The following is a 25,585-nucleotide window of genomic DNA, read 5'->3' as shown; positions in this document are numbered from 1 at the left end:
AGAAGGTCCTTGTTTGTTCTGTTTAAGTATTTAAAAACATTAAGGTAAAAGTTAAGTTTCATTGCATAGAAAGTATGATGTTTTACTCTGAATAAAGGGAATTATTCTAAGAATCCTGTCCCCAAATTAAAATGTCTTTAAAGCCCCCTTAAAAGGTGTTCTAGTGTTCTAATACCATTAACCTAGGAAGAATTGGTGCTTTGTTCTGGTAGTGCGTGGAATATTAAAATGAAGGAGCTTTTATCTGAATTATTGAATAACTGTACAACTTTGGATTTAAAACCATTTCCAACATAGGAGGTGAAAGTTATTTTCTTCCTCAATTTTAGTATTCTTCAATTGGGCCATATAACCTAGTTGAGTTTGTGACTTTGCCTTGAGAAATGAGGTAACACAGCATGGAACAGTCTATCTTTTCCAGACCTTGAGTGAGGAAGGCAAATGATCTAGACATTTCTTAGAACTAGATGAAAAATAGTCATAGCATGACTAGGAGTAGTTTATCTATAGTTAGGCGAATGCCGCTTCTTTACATTATTGGTGCAGTGAAAGTATGGGAAAGTCTCAACAGAACAGACTGGACATTTGAGAACCTTCCATTTTTCAAAATTTCAGAATCCTTGCAGCAGGTGTGTGAGACAAGGATTGGGGACAGGAGTTAATTGCTCTTTTGGAGTTCCGATAAAGATTTATAGCTGGTTTTAAGTCATGGCTGCTAGAATTTCTAAGCTTTCATGCCATGAATGGATTAATAATAAACATTTTAGACTTAACATCTATTTTAAAGCATCACTCTTAAAGTTATTTCAATATTACCTTCAAGATGGTAGATTTTTGACCCTTATAAAAATATATATTTTTTGTTTTCAGCCTGAGTTCTACCAAGTATGCCACACCAAAAAGGATTATGAAGAAATTGGACCTAGCATTTGTCGTCACAATCCAGTGTTTGGAGTCATGTCGTAAAATTGGCTTCATAGTTATTGGGGTTAGGGAGGTGGGGAAGAGATAATCTTTCTGATTACCTGTTTTGTCTGGATGGCTGGTTTTGAGGTTTTAAACCTGACTTGAAATAGTAACACCAAACATGATTATACAGGAATATTTTAATAAGTGTATCACCATGCAGATGTAGAAGAGAGCGAAAGTGATTGTGTTTTTCTTTAGATTGAATAATTGAATCTTATGTGTAACAAAAAGAAGTGGGTTTTAGTTCTTTCTGTGCCCTGATATTTTGTATATTAATGAATTATCCAAGATTCGATGGGATTTATCAGTGTGTAGATAGCTCTATAATGCTTGAATTGTACACTTCTAAGTGTGCAGTGCAAGAGCTTGTTTATATTTCATACTTTTTATACTTTGAGGAAAAAAAGTCAAAGAAAAATTGTATTTGAGGGAAAAAACCATGACCAAGTAAAGGATAAATTCAAAAAATAGCCTCATGAGACTTGGCATACACACTCATGGGATTCCAGTTATTATGGAGTGCTTCCATCCCTCTCCACCCCTTCCCCCCAAAAGGTTTTCTTTGCAAGTGCTTTTGGAACTAAGAGCTAGTATCTTGGATTAACTGATGCCTGCTAGTGCTTTCTGATAACTCGCATTCTGTTTCTTGCTTTAAAGGAAGAGTAAAGACAAGAGTGTTGGACCAGTATTGCAGTTCTGTAGTGTCATTTCTTATAAAAAACAAAACAACAACAATAATTTATCAAAATTGGCATATTTAAAGCCTAACAACATTCTAATAAAGGCACAAATTTCTTTTTAATACTTGTTTCAGGCTCTTTAATCTCTTTATAAGTTAACTAATCTATTTTCTTCAAACTTCTGCAATAGTTCTTTAAAATCACAACAGTTAGCAAGCTGACTTTTTTAATGTGCTCAATACAAATACTTGTGAACTTTTAATATGTTGAGTGCTTTCATTTTGATAACTGGATCTCCATTTGATATTTTCATTTGTATAACTCATTTGAAGTCTGAAAATTTTTTTTAGTGCCAGTCCCTGAACATATCATTGAAAGTTAATTTTCTTTGCATTTTAAAATATCTGGATTATGAAGAAAAAGTGATGAAAATAAATTAAAACTGAATTACCTTTTCTAATGTTTTTTTTTTAAGTAATGTAATTCTATTTTGTTTTTATGTGTATGATATGATTTCTGTTTCTGTTGAGATTTGGGAGTTATTGAAATCTCTGTAATGTGTATGGTAGAAAATTTCTTGTGACCTTAAAATTTTACCAGTTATTTATAGAAAGAGAAAATGGGAAATGTTTTATAGGCTTTTTACTAGCAATATCAGTGAACACTTGAACTCCATTATTCATGAAAATAACACGTTAGGATTAGAATACTTCTATTCAAAAGTGAAAGAATATAAAGTGTTTAGTTTTTTGTTTTTACTATAAAGATAGAATTGGGGAGTAAACTTCAGTTTTTGTTTAGAGTGGATCTGAATATTTAAAATCCTATAATAATTTTTGTGAATCTTCATTCTTTGAGTATGGGATTGTAAAAGACAAACTGTATATCCTACAGTAGTATCATCATCAGTATCAAAAGTCTCCTTTGTTTTTACTTGGAAAAGTAATTCACAAACATTATAAAAATACTATTCAAACAGTACCAAAGAGTAGATTAGCAAAAGTAAGTTTTTTTCCCTAGCCTGTCTCATTTTTCCATCATTACACAGACTACTTGGAACGTCTTAGATGTCCTTGTATTGTAATTTTCTGTGTAGGCAGAAATAAATGTAGCTTTCTTATTTTACACAAATAGGAACTTACTGTATATACTGTTCTGCACTTTGCTTTTATTAAAGATCTTTTGATAAAGAACTATATTGATAAGCAGTAAAGATGTCATGCTCCTGGCCCAATAAAATATTGTTAGCATTGTCATAAATATGTCTTTTCCACCGGCGATGGTTGGGTAGTAAGTGAATAAGCTAGAAAGACGTGTTTATAAAGCTATTTGATAACAATCTCAGGCATATTTATACAGAGGTGTTCTTAACTGCTACAAAAACATGAAGGTCAAAAACTTTCTTGAAGCTTACACTTAACTTATTTGGGGAAACAAAACTCCAGCCCTTCTTGTGTATTTTCTGATATCCCTTTTGCTCTACTTTTAGAGGAGTGAACCCTAATAGGATGGTAGCAGCATTCTTGTTTCTTTATATCTCTCCGCTGTGATTGTATACTGTTTTTTCAACTTAAAGCAGCTTCAGTTGGAAATATGTAGAGGTTGGCCAAGGTGAACTAAAACGTCTGTAACACTGATTAGATATCAAGCAATGTGAGCATGGTACCAAAAGCACCAACTGAAGCCAGTGATTTAATTTTTAATTCTGATTCTGATAATTGATGATATAGCTCCTCGAACTTTGTTTTTTGTTAAAACTTGGAAAATATATTTGTATTATTTTGGACAAATTATTTGAACTCTCTGGACCTTGATTCAATTTATATATAAGGTAAAGGCATTATACTGGATTATCCTGCAATTTCTTTGAGTTGTTAGAATATAATGTAGCTTAATAATAGCAATATTAGCAGTGTAGTAGATTCTGACTGCAAAACCTAGCCTTTTCTATTGATTCATTTGTAGTAGTAAAGGTATTATCTGATTTATCCTTTTTAATAGGCAGTGCTTTGATCAAGTGGGAAATAGTAATGGACAAATAAAATCAATGATCATTATCTAACTTGATGCCTGCTTTTCAAAAAGTGAGCAAATTTCACATCTTCACCCTTAGACATTAATTCATGGCACCTACTATAAGTACTCACCCTCTTCTTACCTATCTTCTTTTCTATAAGAGATAAAGTGGTTATTCAGACCCCCAATACAATTTTTTGGTTTGTTTTCACAGCTACTTAAAAGATTAAAATAACTGTTCTTGCAGATATTTCTAGGAATATTTTTAGAAATAATTTGAAATACAGGGATAATAGGCCAATTATGATCTTTATTTTTGATTTCTACAGAAAAGTACTAGAGAATATATCTATAGAAACTTCTTTCAGATAACCCTAAAGATGATACTAGAATGTTTATAAAATTATTGAGAAGATTATTTGTGTTATAAAAGGTTATTTGTACCATAGTAAAGGATGTTTTTGTTCCTCTTCATTCTGGGCTAATCTGTCAGTACTGAAGTCCAGTCTTTTCCCCCTTTTCTTACCAGCTCAACCTTGATTCCTGTGACCCATTCTTCCTGATCTTTCGTAGTTCATAGTCACCAGGTGTGAGTACCTTGGATAGCCTTCTGAAGTCTGTTAGCACCCAGATTTCCAACTCGGGTTAATTGGTACTAATTCTGTTAGCTGGTATAAATAATCCAAAATCTGTGCAGACTCTGGGAGCAAAATGTTCTACTCAGTTTGGAATACTGTGCCTTAAAATATATTTCTTTGTAACAGCACCTTGTATATATAGTTGGCCAAGGACAGAGTTGTTACAAGTTATGTGGAACTTTCATAGCAAATCTTGACAGTAAATACTTTATTCTTATATTAGGTCTATATCCTGAATTGACCTTTAGCAAGAATCTTTAGATCTGCTGGAGGGCTGGGATGGCTTTTGGACTCAGTGAAAAAGAATTTCTGCTACTCATTGTTGATAACGCTTCAGTACTGTATAAATGTTTATCCTTTTCCACGTAATTTGTTTTCTATTATATGAGAACTTTTATTATAATTTGCCTTGGTCTTGATAGAATCTTAACAAAAATAAATTAAAATCTGTGGTCGTCTGAGGTATTCTTCATGCTATAACCCAGTTTAGCTGATGCATTTGGAGCTTGGGTGCTGAAATTAAATGTAACCTGTTTCAGTTAAGGATTTATTACTAGTGTTCCAGTGGTCACAGGAACAATAAAAAAGGAACAATGATAGAAATACGTGATCTAGGAAAGAAGGCAACTGAAAAACCTGAAAGAAAAAAATGAAAGATTAAAAGTATACGATACTCCATTTTGATTTAGCAATTACTTGTTTTCTAGTGTTCTGTCAATTTTTGGTGACTTTTATAATTACATTAAAACTAAGATGCTGAATTAAAGTTTCCCTTTTATTCAAGCATTCACTTATATTACCTATATATTGCATCAAGTTTTGAGCCTTCAATCCCAGAAGCATTTATTGACTGTCTACTGTGGTTCAAGTACTGTGCATAAAGATGAATAAATATTCTGTCCTTGGCTTAGTCTAATAGTAAAGGCACTCTTAGAGGAGGGACAAATATTTTGCCTAGATAAGATTTGAGAGACAGTAAGTGCGGAATTTCTCTTCATAAAAATGGTAGTCATAGTTGTTTAGAGGGAGAAGTCCAGCTATGTAGGTTGAAAGTGGGGCTTATAAAAGTGGATCTATGGTTTAAAAATTAGTACTTTGCTCCTAAAATTTTTACCTAAATGTTACATCCAACAACAGATGAAAGTAATTTGACAGTAGCATCTGCTTTATTCATTTCATATTTCCAGTGCCTTACGTATTGCTTGGCATATAGTAGTTGTTTAGTAGATGTGTTGAATGAATGAGTGAATGAATAAATAAAAATTATTTTTCATGTTAAAACTTTGAATTACATGAGTATACAACTTTTGTTCCTTCAAAATACCCATATTTTTCAAATATGACCGAATTACGACTTTTTTTCTGTTCCACTAGTTTCTACCTTAAAAGTGACATTCTGCGTAAAGTAATGGGGGATTACTAAGTGATCATAACATTTCTGAAGTAGGTCTTAAATAATTATCTAAGTCTTCAGTCATTTCGAAGTCTCTGTAGTGTAAATGATCATGGGCTCTAAATCAGATTGTTGTACAAGGCAATTGACATGTCCTGAAATGTAACATTCAACATTAACAGTAGAAACAGGCCTAATTTCTCCCTCTGGCTTTTATTGATCAATTTTGATATTGTCCAGATCCCATGTTAAACCACTTGATTTAGAGATGACTTAATTCTAAATTTCCTCCATTTTTGATTAATAAGATTCAAGGTTGCAGTAAATTGTTAATCTTATTTGGAATGATATTAGAAAGTTGATATCGGAATTGGAACCACACATCTTTTTCTTATTGTGGGTACATGGGTTCTTTCCCAAATAAATTCCTGAGCAACAAGAAAATCTGAGACTTGTTTTAAATGCTATAATGATTAGTTGGAATAATGTATACATTCATGAGATGACTAAAGCACTAGTGGGGTAGTTTCTACTGCAGTTGACTGATTTTTCTTAGTCCAAAGCTTGAAAGATGAATGTTTTAGTAGATGGAGAGTAGGTGGGGATGATATTTTAGATATGGCAGAAGCAACTTGAGTTACAGCAATTGGGGAAGGGATTAGAATATTGTGATTAGGAGAAGTTAGGAGAAGAGTGGGAGAGAAGACTGAAGGATATCTGACACCTTCAAACACACCCTCAAACACAAACATTGGCTGAAAAAGTTGATGCAGTTCAGGGTGAAATCACACACATGATTGACATAAATAACATTGTGGAAAAGTGACTTTGCAAAGGCCACACAGGCAGTGGCAGAATAGAACTTACTGGTTATAATTCTTTTGATATTTTACTGAGTAGCATATGGTTTGTTAAATGTTTTTTTCAAAATTAATTTGGCAACATTTCTTAGCTTCTCTGACTCATTCTATTGGGAAAGCTGATAGCAACATTACTGTGCTAGACTACTAGAGGGAGGTATCAGGTGACCAAGTCATGTCTAATACTATAGTTACCAGGCTAATGTGCTGAACTAATGCAGGAGCCCAAAACTCAGCAGTCTATTTGAGATTGGATTGGACTTTATGAATAGGCAATGAGCTCTTAAAAATGACATTCCATATACAGAAAAACTATGGGGATTTCAGACTGCCTAATTTAGCTTCTCCACGGGGCATACTTGAGGTCTTTCACATTTTGGCTATGTATCTCCACATTGGTGCTAAATTTGTGTACCTCGTTTCTGATTTCAGTAATGCTGAAAGTTCAACTTGCCAGTGACGTAACTGGATCTTTTATGAATTAGAAAGTACCTCACTTAGCTTTTGAAGACTGGTAAAACATTTTTAGGCTACAAATAAAAGGGAAGTTTGTGATGATGTTACAAAATACAATGCTTGGCATGTGGCAGATGCTTAAACATTTGTTGAATAAAGTTATCTTCCTTTTAAGATGGTCCATTGAAAAAATGGAGCAGCCCTTATATGTCTATATATGTTTTAATGACCTCAAGCTCAGAGATCTGCTAGTGATCTCACCTTTAGATAACATCTGAGTTGAATGTCTGTGGAGTCCCCTGCCACTGGTATATCTCAAAAGAAATAGCATTATTTGGTCTGGGCAGTACTGTCTTTTTCTATTTATCTATCTTTCTTCACCTCTATAAAATGGGAGGTTGCAACTCTGTGGGCAGTATTCCTCAGGGTACTAGAACAATGAATGAAATGGTGTTATGTATTTTCCCCTCAAGGAGAAATGACTTCTTAAACCCCAAGTGGAAGATTTTTCATTCAGTCATTAGTATTCTAGTATTCTTTTTTAAATTGAAGTAGCAACATGCCTTTGACCTGTTTCACAAAGTTGACAAACGGCTTTTTGAGACATTTAGCCAAGAGACGGAGGGAGTGGCAGATGTGGCTTCTGAGCTTACTCCTTCCATCCACCCACTAGATATCGCTCTTTTCTGCCCTTATCTATAAGTGAATATATTTCAATAAGGCTTGCTATTAAAATCAAATTGAATCTGGACTATGGAAATAATGCATTTCATTTTCCCATTTAAAGCATGCCATTTTCAGTAATATACCCATGACTTCAGTAAAACCAAAGATGTTCTTTAGGCTGTGACGGTAATTTGCAGTGGGATTTATTTATCAGCAGTATTGATGTGGAACATTCTATATGCTAAGCACTCTTCAAGGTGCTGGGGGTAGTGGTGAATGAAAGACGTGATTTTTGCATTCTGGAACTTTAAAAGTATATTCAAGCTACAGCAAAGTAATGTTAAAATTTCAAAATCAGAAATAAGATTGTTTACATTCTTGCATTAATGAAATCCAGGAGAGGTAAAGGATTGAGTAACATTCTAAGATTATTTTTTTTTTTTGCCCTTAAAATTCTCTTTTTACAGTACTTGGTAGTGTTCTCTACATTTTTTTTTTAAGGTTAGACTTTGTACAGTTTCTCCAGGTGAAAAGATGCGAATTTAATTGCATAATCTACTGAAACGTAAGACATGTTCATCCCTTAATATTACATTACACATACATGATAACTGGCTTTAATTCATCGTGCAGATTTGAGGCACTCATAAACTGGCCCTACATTTGTCCATTGAAAATATATGTACTATAAATGAAGGTTTCTTCCCTGGAAGAGAAAGTTCAGAAACTGTTTCCATATTTGCAACATGTGATCTAGAACTACATAAGTGGTATGTTTTTCATGTTTCAATCTGAATCCTAAGTGATAGCATGGATTGGTTTAACCAGTTGCTCTTTATTATTTTAGCATAGAACTGACCATGGGCATCCCGCTCCCAAGATAATTTTCCTAAGGTGAGCTTTACCATGGAAGAAGATTGTGATTTTGATTTTATATCCCAAAATATATTTACTCAAAGTATGCTTTCCTCTGTATCCTAATAATTTAAGTTGGCTATTTTCCACAGAAAATTTCATTAACTTAAAAATGCTCAAAGTTACAAAATTATGTTAAGAACTAACTCAAAATGTATGGTGTTCTGAGGTCCAGGCATTATGTGCTCGGGGTCCCTTACATCCTTGGCTAGATCATTACCCTTTCCAAAGCAGCTGGCCTCCTTGGGCTTATTATAAACTTACAAATGAGCAACTATAGAAGGAAGTAAAGTCCCTTAAGAAAGTGGATGCGGGCCATTTTAGCTTAAGTAGTAAGCAAATGAGCTGAAGCTACACTTATCAAGAAAGCAAGCAGCTTTCTTCCATGTGCTGCCAAATTCTTTTAGAGTATCCTTATAAAACCTGCAAAATGGACTCAGAATTGATAGCTTAAAGCTAACACTTATAAAGAAGATCCTCATCCCAGGTTGTGAGTTTTGGGGATAGCACTTCAGATTGAGATAAAAGCTGCCTGAGGTTAGATACATATGAAGGCTTGTAAATATTTTGAAAAATGGAATAAATATGTGTTCTGACAGTACAAAAGTCTTTTAGGTAGCCTTGAGTTATTTTAGCGTGAGGGACCTTTCCCTTAGCATCTCGTTGTGCTAAGTAGGACTCCTGCTCTAAGATGTCTTACACACCTGGCTCTAAGCAGCAGCTGTAGTAATGCATATGTGATGTTGCTCCTGACCTCAAGAGGGGGCTCCACACATTGAGTAAAAACAGCAATCTTACATGGAGAAGCCTTCCTGACACTTGTCATCACTGCTGCCTTTGAATGTGTACCTTATGTGTCATCTCTGAGATAAGGGCCAGTTCTAATACGTGTGACTGATCAACAGGACATGGTTGAATACTTGGTAAGGACTTCTCTTTAGGAATGGTTTTCATGTATTAATCTAGTTTTAATTAAGTAATCTAAACATTGATGAACTTGATTATATTTTGGTGCAGAGCTGAACTGCTTTATCAGATGGGAAGTTTTGTCTCATGTTCACTAAATCCCAGTAAGTTTACCCTAGAATTATTAAAAACACAGAGAAGTTCTAGTTTCATGTCTTTCACGCTTCTGAACAACAGCTTTTTGTACTATCTGTTCTCTGATTTACACCCACCAGACTAATTTACAAACAACTCCTTGCAGTGTATTAACATTTCATGATGAGATGAAGTGGAAAGTGTTCCTATGACACAAAAACCCTTTACTCAAGGGGTACTGCAGGGTTGAGAACAGCTTTCCACTCCGAATGGTGTCATTATGTTCTCTATAATGGGTGCGATTGTTTAATAATGACATATTTGAGCTGAGATGATTGAACATACATTATTTGAGTAATAAAAACTCAATAGGCTATGCCTTTTTAAGCAGTTAATGTATGCCTAAGGTAAGATAAAACAGAAGAGGCTCGTCTTTTTCTGTCTTTTCCATAAAAAGAGCAAAATCTAAAAGGTGCAGGTTTGAAAATATATTTATATAAACAGGATTTACACAGAAGGCTATCCTGTGTGCATAGCTGTTTCCTTTGAAAAGTTCTCTTTGTAGGAGCAACTTTGTTGAATGGATTCCTATTGAAATCCTGTTAAAATAATGTTTTCTCCAGCTGAGGAGAAGTGGCTTGCCTTCAGTTTTGCAAGTGGGAAGCTCTTCTAATTTTAGAAGAGCTCCCTAACCTGCCACTTGACCTAACCTCTTTAGGTTGATGAACTTGAAATACTGCTGCTTCTTGGTAATCAGGTTCAGTCCAAAATTTTTTTCTAAGTATCTACCATATGAGAGACACACTGCTAGACCTTGGCGGGAATACAGTGCACTTTGTATTTACAGCCTAGCATGGAGACAGCCCTGAATATTACTAACCAAAATGCAGGACAGTGTGTGTTTAGTGTTGTAATGGAAGTGAGTAAGTAAAAATTAACTCAGACTGAGAAAGTATAAATCTGTCTTGTCCTTCCTCACACACAGATAAAGCCAGGAGACAGTATTTCTCCCAAGGACCTGCTACAGCTATAACCTGTCATAACTCCCTTTGAGTGACTATTTCCCTTCTCACTCACTGAGAAACTTTGTTCTCTAAAATCATAGACTATCAGAAATTTTACTGTTGAAAGTCCTATCAGTAAGAATGAAACATCCCACTTTTACATAATTCACTTTGACACAGAGAAGCAGCCTTGATTCCCAAAGGAAATGCAGAACTTCAGATAAGGACTTCTTGGACACACATTCCACATCTATCTTAACTACAGTTTCCATGGATACAGGATCCTAGGCCCACTTGCACACCTGATCCCTTTAGATACAGCCCTGCTTTGTTCTGAGCCTATGGAAATGCTGATTCATTTGAATTTTACCCTACCCTTAAATCTTAATTTCTGTGGTTCCTCTGTGTATAGTTTCCTTCATGATAATGGGTCATCTTTGTCAGACTATAGGTTTGTTAACAGTATTTGATACTGCAGACATGAGACCAAGAAAACTACTGATTTTTTTATTTCAGTAATTCTTAACTTAGCATTATATATGTGTGTATATTTACATAATATGTAACATATATCCCTTTATCCTGTTTTTTCCACTTTTAATGGTTTTGTATTTTTTTTCCTTTTTTTTTTTCTTTTTTTCTCTTTTTTTGAGACAGAGTCTTGCTCTATCACCCAGGCTCGAGTGCAGTGGCATGATCTTGGCCCACTGCAACCTCTGCCTCCTGGGTTCAAGTGATTCTTGTGCCTCAGTCTCCTGAGTAGCTGGAATTACAGGCATGCACCACCACACCCAGCTAATTTTTGTACTTTGGAGACGGGGTTTCAACATATTGGCCAGGCTTGTCTCGAACTCCTGACCTTAAGGGATCCACCCAACTCTGCCTCCCAAAGTGCAGGGATTACAGGCGTGAGCCACCGTGCCCAGCCAGTTCCACCTGATTTTTAAAATTGCGTTGGCCAGCATTGGACACACAGTAAATGTTTAATACATATTTTCCACGTTGAATCAAAGAAGTTTCCCATCTTAGCTATTTCCTTGAAACTTTCCTGAAGTTTGAAACCTAACAGATCATCAGTGACGTCCTCATCACAGTTTCACCTCTGCCTAATAAAGCACAAATTACTCTTAAGCAATGAGGCGCTGTGCAATTGAAGCCTTTTATAGCTCCATTTGTCTGCAGTCACCTAAATGTCAGTGGATAGATGTGTTTGTCATAGTGTGTGATAAGTGCAAATAACCCTTGTTAGTAGTGTCATTAGAGATGAAATAGATGCATAGGAACTAAGAGGTCATAAGCTGTCAGATTTTACTCTAAGGAAATACAGAATGTCATTTGCACCTGAAAGTGTGCAGAAGTAAATGGACAATTCTTCACCCCAATCTAATTTGTTTTTCAAAGCTTTGCATGTTTACATTTGTACATCCACTACCTTAGCCATGGCATAGTGAAATAAACCATAAATTAAAAATAGCTCAGCATACCACTGAAGAATCAATAGATCTGAATATAGTAGCATAGAAAAAGCTTTGGTTTACTGGATGTGCCTTCAAGGTGGACCATGCCCTTTCGGTAGAGGATTAGTGGAGAACAGAAATCTCTGCCTCTCTGTGGCTAGAAGTGGATCTATGTCATTGACCTACCTACAATGGCACTTTTCCTTACTTGAAACTTGGGTATACAGTGGCCTCACCTACTCATAGAACCTGCAGAAGTGGGAATTAGTAGAAAAAGGCTTTTGAGTAGCGAAAAAGGATTTGATAAAGTTAATATTCTAAGTTAGCCTGTTCTCTTACCACATAGTATGTCTCCTCAGTTCTTGTTTGCTTGATGCAAAGTTCTGAAGCTTTGTTCTCTGGTATTTGTTCCCTAATGAGTGCCACTATATTATATTTTGAGCTAGTGACAAGGGACTTACCTTGTCCCTGTTCTACATCCTTCTAGGCTCTAACTTGTTTGATGAAACATGAGTACCTCAGAGATATACATGCTGAGAACGGCCTGGAAGAGTTTTATTGCCCCTCCCCTGCCCAACTCATTGAAGGAAACAGGAGGGAGTGAACCCGTCTCACCTGCTGAATCCATTGCAGTCCACTTTTTTGTGTTCTAATGAGTATATTAAAATTGCAGTCTGAAGTCATTTCAGAGCTCCTATCCTTTACTACAAGCTGACTTAGGTGGGACTGCTCCAGCAACTTGGGGCTAAGAGGCCCAGGGTCTGACTTCTCTCCCTGCTTCCCTACTCCTGCTCCATTAAGGGTGAGAGGTTGGGGAATTTGCTGTCCTCTTTGTGATGACTTGTTGCTGCCAATCTGATTCCTAATGCTATAGATTTATTAAGGTTAGATGGTGGAAGATTGGGCCCTGATGACAATGGAGCCATCCTGGGTTCCTCTGACAGTGATGAGCCTCCTGGGAGAGGCAGCCACAGCTGAAGCACACACCGCTCCCTTCTGCTGTGGCAGCCCCACGAGCCTGCAAACCCCTATCTCATCACAGCCTCGGTTCTCAACTCTGAGGCTGGCCAGACCTCCAACTGGTGGGTGAAACGCAGACATTTCCAAACACCGGAAATATTTTCTTGGGTGGATGGGAGTTGGGGGACAAACTGAATTTCTCCCTTGGACCGTGGGAAGGAGAGAGAACCATTCTTGAGAAGAAAATTATTGTGAGGTGGTAATGCTCTCTCCCTCTGCAGCTGTCTTTATTGCCCTAGTTGGGAACTACTGTTTTATACATCACTATCTTATGTGTCTGCTGATGGAGTTTGCTGATGCTAAACAGAACGTCTCCAGGTCTCCAGAATGGTTTTCTTCCTGGCTGGGTCTCTTTCTACACCTTCTGCCAAGTCCTGCCTGCCCCAGTCCTTCTCTGGGGAATGGGTCTAGTTTTCAGGACCAGATGCATTGCCAGAGATTGTCAGACTGTGTCGAGCTCCTCTTCTCACATTTGACAGAAACAGTCTACACGCATCAGCAAGCCCTGAATGCACTGTGTTAAATTAAAAATAACTAAGCTTCCCAGTCATGATCTAAGTCTGATTTTGATCATTTTTCCATGAAAGATTATTTAATTAAGTTAAATTCTTTATTTAAGATAAATCGGGTTTAGAAATGATTAATAAGAGAAAGTACTTAAAGGAGTACATCCGGAAAACAAAGCTGCCAAGTAGGTAAAGATTACTATCAAGCATCTACTATGTGCCAGGCAATGTTTTAGATATTTTGCATTTGATCCTGCAACCATTTCATGAATTAGCATTGCTAACTCCATTTACAGAGAAGAAAATTGACAATTTGTAAGGATAAAAGACTTGACCAAGGTTACAGAGAGTATTGCCCAGACCCTTTTGGATACAAGTAACAGAAAAATCCAACCAATTATTAATTAAATAAGAATGTCCTCTCACATCAAAGCAGTCTATAGGTAGGTGGCTCCAGGACTGATTGATTTAGTGGGCCACCAGCATCATCAGGGGCCCAGTATTTTCCCACCTTTTGTTGTGTCATTCTCAGCATGGAGGCTCTGTCCTAAGGTTGTCTCCTCCCTTTGTTGACAGACAGTGGTTGCTATTTCAGGCCCAGACATAATCAAATCCATGTGAAGAAAAGAGATTTCTTCCTGGGTGGCCCTTTGTAAGAGAAAGAAAATGTCTTCCAGAAGAGTTCTTTATGTCTTAATGGTCAGAACTGCACCATGTGTCTAGGTTGAATAGATTTCAAAGACAGGCTTAGTGAGACACCAAGTGAAAGGGTGTGTCCTACTAGAACAAAACCAGTTCTCTCTGTTTGGAAGAGGTGGGGAATGTACATGTTCATTGTTGGATACACACCAGCATTGTCTGCTACACACAGAGTAGAGCAGGGATTCAAACCCCAGTCTGTCTCATCTCAAACCTGCGTTCGTGTCTCGTTCCCTAAGTCACACACATATGGGGGCTTACTGTGTTTGGCTATTATGAAAAATAGGGTTGTAATAAACCCCAAATTTTGAGCAATTTACACTTAAGATTATATTTGGGTTAGATAAATATTAAAATTTGTTCACTTTGAACATTGGCCAAATGGTGTGTGGAACTAGTTATGGTCTTGCAGAGTGTGGCTTTCTAATACTTAAAGCATTTAAAATTTATTTCCTTCTATCTAGTGTTAATCATCTTTTTAATATAGTGTCCCTCTCTCTCTCTCTCCCCTACTGGGGAGTGGTGGCTAATGAGGTTGGAAAGGTAGAGAGAGAGAAGAGGCCCTTGAATATTAGGTTAAAGGATATAGATTTTTATGTTCCCTAAAGAATATGGAATCATTGAAAGTGTTATCCAGAGAAAGACATCACCCAAGCTATAATTAGGAAATTAATTTGTCGGAAGTGGATGAGAAGAATTGAGAGAAAAATTTGAGGTGTTTACTTTTGTAGGGGGTATGAGACTCAGTCACCTGAGTCTGAGTCTGTTTTGCAAGAAATGCCTATTATTTTCTTCAGGTTGTGTTTCAAGTTCCATTCTGCTGGGCTTGTAGGAAATTCAGTCTGAATCATGATTTGGTACTCCTGCTTTCACAAGTATGTTCTCAAATCTGGAAAGATGACTAGGAGTCTGGGAGTCCTGGGAAGGATTCCTAATTTCCATCCCATCATGGTTGCCGTGGACATCTTTGAAGCTGGGAGGCCTCCTGTGGCTTAGGGCATAGGAGCTTGGTCTCTAGGGACCAGGCTCTCCAGAGATACCACACAGCCATCTCCTCTGAAGTAGTGCTGCCTGTTCGGGTCTGCCATCAGTATGGCTTAGGAGTTTGCTCCCTTCACCCTGTCAGTCTCTGACCTCTTTGTAAACTGCATTCAGTGAAATTTATAGACCTTATTTATAGTTTGATGTACTCTGAGGAATTGAATACTCACATAAGCACACCCCAATCAAGATATAGAACATTCTTATCACTCTAGAAATTCTCCTGTGCTTCCTTCCAGTCCATCCCCTCCCTACCTGAAAGCAGTCACTCTTCTAAATTTTATCCCCATGGACTAATTTGCCTGTTCTAGAAATTCATATAAATAAAATCACTCAGGATACACTCTATAGCGTCCTGCTCCTTTTACCCAACATTGTATATGTCAGACTTACCCATATTGTAGAAATCAATAGTTCATACCATTTGGTTGTTTAGTATTTCTTTTTTGTTGCTGAGTAGTATTCCACTTCTTTTATCTTTAAGTCTTTCCCTCTCCTCTTGTTGCCATCAAAAGCACTAAATGTGCTTTCTTCAATAAAAGCCAGGAAGCCTTCACCTGAAGCCAAGGATGCACAGGGTGCTCATTTCTTCGTGGAATAGAAGAGGGAAAAGGCAGCACAAAAAACACAGTTAGTATCTCAGGCAATTGGTCTGCCACATAATTTATTCAGAGAAGAGACTGTGAAGGCCTGGATTAGGGTGGAGCATGGGAAGAGGGAGGAGGAGGGTTATGAGAAGGCTAGTACAGTGGTGGCATTCATGGGATTTAGGACATAATTAGACCTGGGGAAAGGCAGTGGAGGAAGGCCAATCCTGAGTTATTTAGCCTGGGAGGTGACTAAGGTGACTGGTGTAGAGGTGAGGATGGATGTTGGTACAATATCTAAAATAAGAGGAGTATATTTAGGAGGGAAAATGGTAAGTGCAGTTTGGTACCTGTTGATTTTGAGGGGCATATGGGAGATAATATCCATTATCTAGAAACAGATCGCTAGCTCAATAGCATCTTCAGAACTGAAAGTGAAGATGAAGAGTAATACATGAAGAGGTGAATGCTGAAACCTTGAGAAAGGAAAGGTAAAGGAGGGAAATAAGCCAAGAACAGGGCTTTGGGGAATGGCATGCAGGCGACCCAAGGAAGAAGAGGAGCCAAAGAAGGAAGGAGGGGGTGCCACAGTATTATGAGTGGGAGCAGGGTGTCCTGGGAACCCGGAGAGCAAAGGACATGAAAGAAATAGCTGGCAGAAATGCCAAAGCCTACAGAGAGATGACAAGGATAAAGACTGAATAAAAGGTCATTACATTTCCCAATTGGAAGATCACTGGTGGCCTCTGAGGGATCAACTTAAGAAGGGAAATGGGAATTGAAGAGGATTGCGAGGAGACCTGGAGTGAGGGAGAATAATGAGACAGCTCCAATCATTGGAAACAGCTTTTTTTATTTTTTGTTTTTCAAGAAACATGCACTTAAAGAAGGAAAAAAGCTCAGTGGTTGCATGAGGGCTGGAGGATAGGTTGGAAACAGGTTGCTTGGGTTTGTTCCCCTGGAAGCCTCGAGCATACCTGTACGCTGAGGCAAAGGAGGCAGAAGTGAGAAGGGGCGGGTTTTGACTCAAGCTCCCAGAAAAGGTAACAGATGGTGGGATGGAAAGTGAGGGAAAAGTGGATTAATTCTGGAAAAGAGTGAGGGGTCAGTCCTCTTCTTGGAAAGCAGTGGAGGAGAGGATGGGTAATACATTCCAGGATGAAGAGGGAGCAGTCCCAGCTCTGGTTGTCTCCAGCATGACCACAACCCCTCAAGAGATTTTTTTGCTGTATTTACTCTGAATACATGTGATTTACAAAATGTGCCCTTTAAGGACCAGGAGGCAGGATTTTGAAGCAGCACCTGTAAAGGAGGCCTTTTCCAACAGCTCCAGGCAAGACAGTAGAGATGATCCCCCAAAAGTCAATCTGTAACCGCTCTATTGTGTTCGTAGCAAATGGCAGCAAGCCCTAGGTTAGGAACCGTACTATGAAGCGTTAATAAGAGACACTGGGCACATGTTCTTTGATCAGATTAATCAGAGGCCAAACTACACAGCATTAACAATGGAGATTAGCATTGGCTGGGTAGGTTGGCAAGGTGAAAGTGGGAAATACCAGACCTTGGATTCAGAGGCACTTGTTTGCACTCGTTTTCAGAATTATATCTGCAGCACAAAAGGGACTCCCAGCAGATTGAATTGGCTTCACAATTAACATGATGCTTGCAAGCACACGGTTTGCTCAGGCTTGAATTGTTCTGTGCTTCTTGACTGCACATCCGTTGGTGGCACACACAGGGGAGCAGTGATGCTGTGGTGTTTTCTACCTGACCTCCACAGGCCTGGCTATGTGCTGGAGGGCTGTGGTTGCTAGAAATTTGGCTACTCTGTAAAGGAATGTTACAGTTCTTGGAAATTCTAGTGAGTGTTCTCAGTATGCTCAGTGTAACAGGCCCAAATATACATCTATTAAACATATAGGAATGCATTTGTTGACCTTCTAGGGAGAAGGCATGGGTCCAAAGCTGCCGCACTCACTCACATTGTGGTGGCTTCTGTATTCTGTATTACAGATTTTATCACTGATACCTCTAGAAAAAAGTGTCACTTCCCACCTCCTTTTCCCATTCCTGTGGATCTTAAGAATTTTTGTCAGTTTCTTCTCTTGTCGTGGTCTAACCCCAAACAACTTACAGTGGGTGCTACAGGTGTTAATATACAAAAGAATAAACAATATAGCTAGGATGATCTCCTCTTTCTGGAAGATTACCGTACGCAAAGACACTACTTTTTCTAAACATTTAGAAATGAATTCCTAGAATTCTGTCATTGCAAACTGAGTGGGAACAATTCGGAAACTGAAGGCTGCAACGGTTTGTCTCCTTCCAACTTCAGCCTTCCTTTCCCTCTCCCAAAATGACCCTGGCCTTTTTGTGTGTATAAATTACCTCTGTCTGGGGTTGGATGTGGCACTGTGCTAAGCCTCTGGGAGAGGATGTGCTCTAGGCCTCCAGGAACTCATACTCTGTGAAAGATGGTGGCAAATTAAACTGGCAGTTGAAAAAGCCAGAGTGTTTCCAGGGCTTCTGCTAGAGGAGTGGTTCCAGAGGGGTAGAGTCAGGCAAGATGAATAGCTGGAAAGTGGCCAAAAGCATTCCGTGCTCCGCATCAATTTGGTCAATAAATACTTCCTGAAAACCTATGTAGAAGAAGCTATTCCGGACCCTGTGTGTGCACACAAAGATAAAAGAGACCTATTTCTGTCCTATAGTAGGATTGACCACACACTGAAGGGAGCAGGGACAATGCTAGGCTGAATAGGAGTAGGAACAAAGGCTTATACGAGAGTGAGCCCAAAATTATAGCTGTAATGTGGAAATGTGTGTGGATGGGTGAGCCTTGAATGACATGATAAGAATGAGAGAAACTGAATGCTGGGGCTGGCCAGGACCCTAGGGGTGATCTAGGCAATCCCCTCAATTTAAGCATGAGGAAACTGAGATCCCTCCCCAGCAAGGTGAAGTGACTTGTCCAAGGTCAGGGTCTCTTAGGTACTTGATACTCGGTGATGAATAGTACAAATAATATAACCAGAGGCTAAGATGATCAAGCACCTATTCTAAGTGCTTTAGATGTACTCACTAGATTAATCACATCCTCACAGTAGGTTATTTTCGCTTGACAGATGAAGAAACTGAGACAGAAGAAGGTAAGTACCTTGCCCAAAGTCATGGAGCTGGTAATTGTTGGAAATCATGAGACTTGCACAGCAGTTGGGCTCCAGGGCCTATGCTCCTAACCTCTCAGCTACATGGCCCCTTGAGCCTCTAATTCCTGGGCCAGTGCTGCTTGTCCTTGAACCGGGCCTGGAAGGGATTGGGGAGACACGGTACTCTCCTAAACAAAGGAGTGACCTGATGAAGGTGGCATTTAGTGATGCTTCATATGGCTTCAGTGGTTAAGGTGGACTAGAGAAGAAATGGAGAAGGGAGACCAGGTAGGACATGATCTAAATCCAGTTGTGATGCACATCTGGACTGCAGCAGGAATGGAGAAGATGGCACTGGACTGGAATGATTAGTTAGCAGTCATTTACTCCACAGTATGAATTAGCCTGTCCTGTTGCTTATCCTGTGGGAAAAGAAAAACAACTGAAGGAAGGAATGGAGAGGGGAGAAAATAAAAAAGAGGGGAGGAATAGTATGTAAAGGGAAGGGCAAAGGAGCAAAAGTAGAAATGGAACAGAATTGATGATGACTTCACAATATTCCTCACCTAGTCCCTGGCCTTTTGGATATAGTTTAATTTAAACCATCTATTTCTGTCAATTTCTCATTTAAGGAACAGAACAAGAGCAATGCCATCTCCTAGAGAGCACGAGACTTTAACAAGGTAGTACAGATCTCATGAGGAACCCAGCTGGTGTTCACAGATCAGGAACTCCCACAGGGAAAGACTTGCCACCCCACTGCTAGGACCCCATCAGAAGACAGCCCCATCAGCATGCAGCAGACACTGATAGGACCCCATTAGCAGACAGCAGACAGCTCTATGCTACAGAGACCCTCCTCATCCAAGGTCGCAGCCTTCATGGGGCAACCCACATCCAGTGACTGACTGACACAGAAGGACAAAGCCAGGCCATTTTAGCCCAACATGGGCAAGGCTGACAGGCCATTAAAACTCCAAAGCTCCCTGTAGGGTGGGCCAAGACTCCTGCTGTGCCCTCTCACAGCTCAACTCCTCCCTCTACCCACTCCTGCCTCATCTCCCTTCCTTCCACAGGTATGGATCAGAGAACACACCTTAATAAATCTCCTGCCCACTGAACTCTGCTCAGAGTCGGCTTCTGGGGAGCCCACGCAGCGTCATGGAGATTCTCTCCGGCTGCCTCATCTCTCCCCACCAGAACTCCAACTTCCTTCTTTTGGTTAGGGAGTGCCTCCTTCCTCCTGCACCATGCACTTCCTCCACAAACCGTTTACATCACAGGGGATGATCTTTCCTGTGGAGACAGCCTGCTCTTCAGCTGAGGCAGAGGCTTAGTGGCCTCCCTTGCTGAAACCTTCAAACAGGCTTGGGGCAGGTTGGTTTATCTCCCCGTTAACAGCAGATGTATACGGAACATGGAATCCCTTGACATTTTTTTGATTAGAAGCATTTTTTTTTTTAAATTTCTGTGAGACTCCCTGGGTCAGGTTTCAGGATCTGCTGATAGACCTTCATCAGCAGGGGTGTGTGTGTTTCTGTGTGTGTGTGTGTGTGTGTGTGTGTGTGTGTCTAAATGTAAGCAACCACCAGATCCTGCTTCAGTATTCAAGGGGAATTCATTGTTATAACAGAATAACCCATGAAGTTCAAGGGCCAGAATGCAGCCCAGGGATGTGGACTGCCTCAGGGCATAGGCAGAAGGGCCTCTCCAGCTGTCTCTGCTCTGGGCTGGTACTCACTCTGCAGGCCAGGCAGGGCTGCTGCTTTGTGCACATGGCAGCAGCAGCATGCCCCTGAGCGCTGGGGTCCACCCCACTGCAGATCCAGCCGCACTTGTTCGTGGTTTCTGAATACTGGTTCCAGATCTCAAGAGAGTGAGAATCTGACTGCCCAGCTTGAGCAAGTGGTCAACCCTGCTCACCCTGCTGTTTGGGGGCTAGTCCCACAAACATGGCAGACACCCCCGACCTCCTATAGGGGGTGCAGAGTCTCAGAGAGAGGGGCTGTGGTGAACAAAGGGGACAACCCTCCAAAAAGGGCCCATGACACTGTGCGAACATGCCCACAGAGGGGTGGGCGCACCAATTAGAAAATGTTTGCATGAGATATGACTAGATTTCCCAAGAGACAACTCTCATAGATCAATGTGCCTGTCACGGAGGAGCAAGGAGTACGCTTGAGAGGAAGAGACAATGAGTAGCTATTTGAATTCATTGTAAACTGAGCAAACTGTAAACAGGGATGACGCTGCTTATGACATAGTCACATACATAGCGTCACCTAGTTAAGGGGATCAGCCACATTGAGTGTGGAGCTCTCCTCCTCTTGGAGCAATGTTCCCATTGACATTCGGAGAGGCACGCTGCCCCCAGACGCTCATTTTCAAACACAGGACGTGAGCAGTTTCACAAATATCCACCAGATGGTACCTTCCTACCAGAAATTAGGTTTCAGGTTGTGAAAATCCAAATTGTTTTTCCATTCCACGGACAAGATATAGAATTAGATACCTACCCTGGCTATGGTCAAAGGAAAGAAAATGGGTGAGAACCAGTTCCAGGGAACGACCCACGATGTTTTTATTCTCAAGAATACCAAACAGAACTTGCAGGGTCCTTTGTGTGGTGGAGGGAGGCAGCTGCTGTGGATGAGTCATGGAAAGGCCATGTGCAAGAGAAAGACCTTGAGGTTATCTCCTGAGAGGGGTTGGTTGTAAACATCCTCAATGGCACCTTTGTTTTATCCCACTAGTTGCCAAATACCTGTGAGTCTGCACAGCGCTCCTGGAATGCTCAGAAATTATGACTGGTTACTCTGTCAAAGAAAGCCTTCGTTGGAGAAACTTCCTCATTTGTTCAGTCCTTTGGGTTCTAAGCCCTGAGCCATAGTCTCCCCAGGTTGTTTGCCTATGTGGGCTAGGGAGGGTAACTGATGTTCACTATGGGGTGACCACCTTGTCCTGATTTGGCAGGTGCCTTCCTGCCTTTAGCAGTGACAGTAAAGCAAACCCAGGCGGTTGGTCATCTTGGTGCACTGAGCTGTACACATCAGGGACAATGCTGGATCCTCACACAGTTTCAATGAGCTGGGCGATTTGAGGTGGTAGATACTATCTTCACATTATTAATCATTTTATTCTTGGCATTTTCTTAGCAGATCTCCCTGCTTCATTTTGCCAGGGAGGCATATGTCAGAAAAGGTAAAATTCTGGAGAAAGAGGTTTTTTCTTGGCTTTTGAGTTCAGGCCTTACAGAGGTAAAACCGAGTAGATGTGGGAGAACATGTGGTAAACAGATACAACATTCCCGGGTTGGGGAGAGAAAAAGAGAATAGTGAAACTCCATCTCCACTAAAAATACAAAAATTAGCCTGGCATGTTGGCACGCGCCTGTAATCCCAACTACTTGGGAGGCTGTGGCAGGAGAATCTCTTGAACCCAGGAGGTGGAGGTTGCAGTGACTCTGTTCCCTGCATTGGAAGTGCTCCCCACTAAACTCTCTAATAGAGAAGGCGGGATCTGCAGGCTCCCTGGGTGGCTTGATTTCAACACCTTGTGGGCTGCCTTCCACTCTGGTACTTTCCTTTGCCTGCTGATGCTTGAAATTCCTTGAACCGGCCACACAGACCTGCGTTCTGGAATCAGAGATAACACTGGAAAGGCAAGTTTTCCTGGGACGGGAAAAGAGTGATTTAAATTCTTGCCGAGGTGTAAGCTTCGAATGGCAGGTTCTTTCCTGAGAACTGGCTTCAACTACGAGGAGGAGGTTGGAAGCAGGACCCTGAGGTGACCTGTAGACCAGGAGAGGAGTAAGCAGAAAGGAGGGAGGCGTGGGTGGCAGGAGAGAAGGCTAGGGAGCCAGGATGGGGTCACTGCCCCCACCCCCGTGATGCCGAGCTGATCCCCACATTCCACGCTAATGGGTCTCTGTGTTTTGATTTTACAAGACTAAAAAGCAGTTTTCTAAAAACATTCTGGAATGCAAAAAGGTTCCCACTATTTATTTACTTACATAAGAATATTAACAATAAACTCTACCACGTTTAGTCACCACCCTTCACAAAAGAAAGGATGTTTGAATGACAAAAAAGTGAAAAAGACAATCTCCAAGTAGGATAATCCTTTACATTAGATGTATATAGCTTTATGGAAGAAAAATGACTGTTTTGCTGTTTTCTACCCCCCTTTGCCGTGATCCCATGAAAATGCTGGCAGAGACTGGCATCCAGGCACCAACTGGCTTTTACGAATCACTCACTGCTCCCCGCCCGGATTCTGAAGCCCCGAGCCGTTTATAGTTTGAGGCACCATGCTTCCCCCTGGTGGCCGAAGGGAGTTACTGTCGCGGCTAAAGGGGCGTCGCAGTATATACACAGCGGGCCCTTTCCCGCCATACATTCTATGCTTTTTGAACACCCGCCGTGGGCTAAGCATGGGACCCATGTGGGGTGGGGACACATGGAGATAAAGAGAGCCAGGCCCTGGCTGCCAAGGAGCTTTCCTGTAACACCAATGCATCAAACAAAAGGTAGTAAAAGTGCCTGGGTTTGTGCGTTGAAATATCTTTCCCTTCAACTCCCCACCAAGGTGCTTTTACTCCCTCTCATCATCACTGACTGCCAGAGGCAGTAAACTTGGGTCCAGCTGGCCCCTGTCAACCTACATAACCACCCAGTGAGAGGCTCTCTAAAGAAAGGCATTTATTCAGGAGCAGAGCATTGCAATGGTAATACGCATGTCATAGTAAACTGTGTGAATATTCAAGGAGGCAAAGGAAGAAAGGAAGAGAAAGGTTTTCAAAGAAAAAATAAGGAGGATTTCATAATTGTTTTGAAATGGTTATCCTTGGCTACAAAGATCAGTAATAAGGGGTTGCCAGTCCAAGGTTAGACAGGCAGTTGCTGGGCGAATGTCAGTGGCGCGATCTCGGCTCACTGCAACCTCCACCTCCTGGGTTCAAGTGATTCTCCCACCTCAGCCTCCTGAGTAGCTGGGAGGCACCTGCCACCACGCCCAGCTAATTCTTGTATTTTTAGTAGAGACGGGGTTTCACCATGTTGGCCAGGCTGGTCTCGAACTCCTGACCTCAGGTGATCCACCCACCTCAGCCTCCCAAAGTGCTGTGATTACAGGTGTGAGCCACTGCGCACAGCCTGTTGAGCTTTTTTTTTTTTTTTTTTTAAGAAAAAACATTAGTAACTCCATTTTGATTCTTACAACTTCCACACCACCTAGCACTTTATCTCCAGCCCTGCAGGGACAGCTGGTCTTGTAGACTCTGGCAATTCTAGACAATAACCTCACAGACAAACCATGATTACTCATTTCCCTGGGGCATGGTTGCTCTCAGCCCTTCTACATCCCCAGTCCTACTTATTTGGTTACCTCCTGGCCAGGCAAACCTCCTTTCCCCATGAAGTCCTTCCATGCCTGCCTGCTCCAAACCCACATGGCTTCTTTATTCTCAAGACTTCTCTCTACCATTATTTTTTTCGTTTTTTTTAAATTTTTATTTTCCAAGTAGACGTGAAGTTCCCCGATGGCTGAGGCTGTGTTATACCAATTTTCTACCCGTCCTTCCTTCTTAAATTATGTCCCAGGGCTCCCAAGTTTCTCTTTTATTATGTACAGAAACTGCCTTCTTCCTTTCAAATATTGGGGCTACACTTAGGCCTCATCAACGTATTCCCTCATCAGAGATGGGAAGTAGTTAAGTCAGGATAGGCTAAGTTATTGGCAGTAACAATCCCCAATCTCTGTGGGTTAAAATAACAAGGTTTATTTCTTCCTGATGTTTCACGACTACCGTGAATCACTTAAGGATAGGGTTGCCAGATTTAGCAAAGGAAAATATAAGACATTCAAATTTGAATTTCAGATGGTCGGCAAATTTTTTAGTATAGGTATGTCTCAAATATTGCATACTAAAAATTATTATTTTTTTCCTAAAATTCAGATGTAACTGGGCATCCTGTATTTGAGCTGACAGTCTCGCTGAGGGGTCTGCTCCGTGTCCTCACTCAGCACTCAGGCTAACGGTGCCTCCACACGTCAATATCGCAGAAGAGAGAAAGGGGATGTGGTAATTTGCACACTGGCTCTTGAAGTTTTTTTGGGTGGAGTAATCTACAACACTTCCAATCGCATGCCTTTGGTCAAGGCTAGCCAGGAGGCCATTCGTAACCTGGAAGGGGTGGGGAAATGAAGTCCTACCCTGTGCTCAGAAGGAGTGAGCACTGGGTTATTTGTAAACAGCCCAAATCACTACCATGGTTAGAGATATTTCCATAACTGCTCTTAGGAAAAAGTGATTTCTCCATCTTATTAAAAAAAAATAGAGGTGAGGGTGGGGGTGAAGGCAAAAGAAAAAAACAGAAATTTGTATTAAGCATAATCTTTTTCCTTGTAATTTCTATCTAGTGGTTAACCATTGCTTTCTAGTGAGCAGAAAAAAGCTTTCCATACCCACTTAAATATGTGAAAATAAG

The 25,585-nt window shown here is 40.3% G+C and overlaps 1 protein-coding gene across 1 annotated transcript in view; it reads left to right on the top strand.

Annotated features, from left to right (window-relative positions):
• Window positions 1-2,100, top strand: part of ACTR3 (actin related protein 3) — a 72,387-nt gene extending 70,287 nt beyond the window's left edge. The window contains 1 exon segment of the mRNA NM_001132599.1: window positions 871-2,100. Within this exon segment, the coding sequence (NP_001126071.1) occupies window positions 871-966 (96 nt within the window). The 3' untranslated portion in view covers window positions 967-2,100.
• The last annotated feature ends 23,485 nt before the right edge of the window (window positions 2,101-25,585 follow it).

The sequence above is a fragment of the Pongo abelii genome, chromosome 11 (assembly GCF_028885655.2).
Source record: "Pongo abelii isolate AG06213 chromosome 11, NHGRI_mPonAbe1-v2.0_pri, whole genome shotgun sequence".
NCBI classification, from domain to species: Eukaryota; Metazoa; Chordata; class Mammalia; order Primates; family Hominidae; genus Pongo; species Pongo abelii.
Note: the sequence above shows the minus strand (reverse complement) of the source record. Positions and strands in the feature narration are given on the sequence as shown.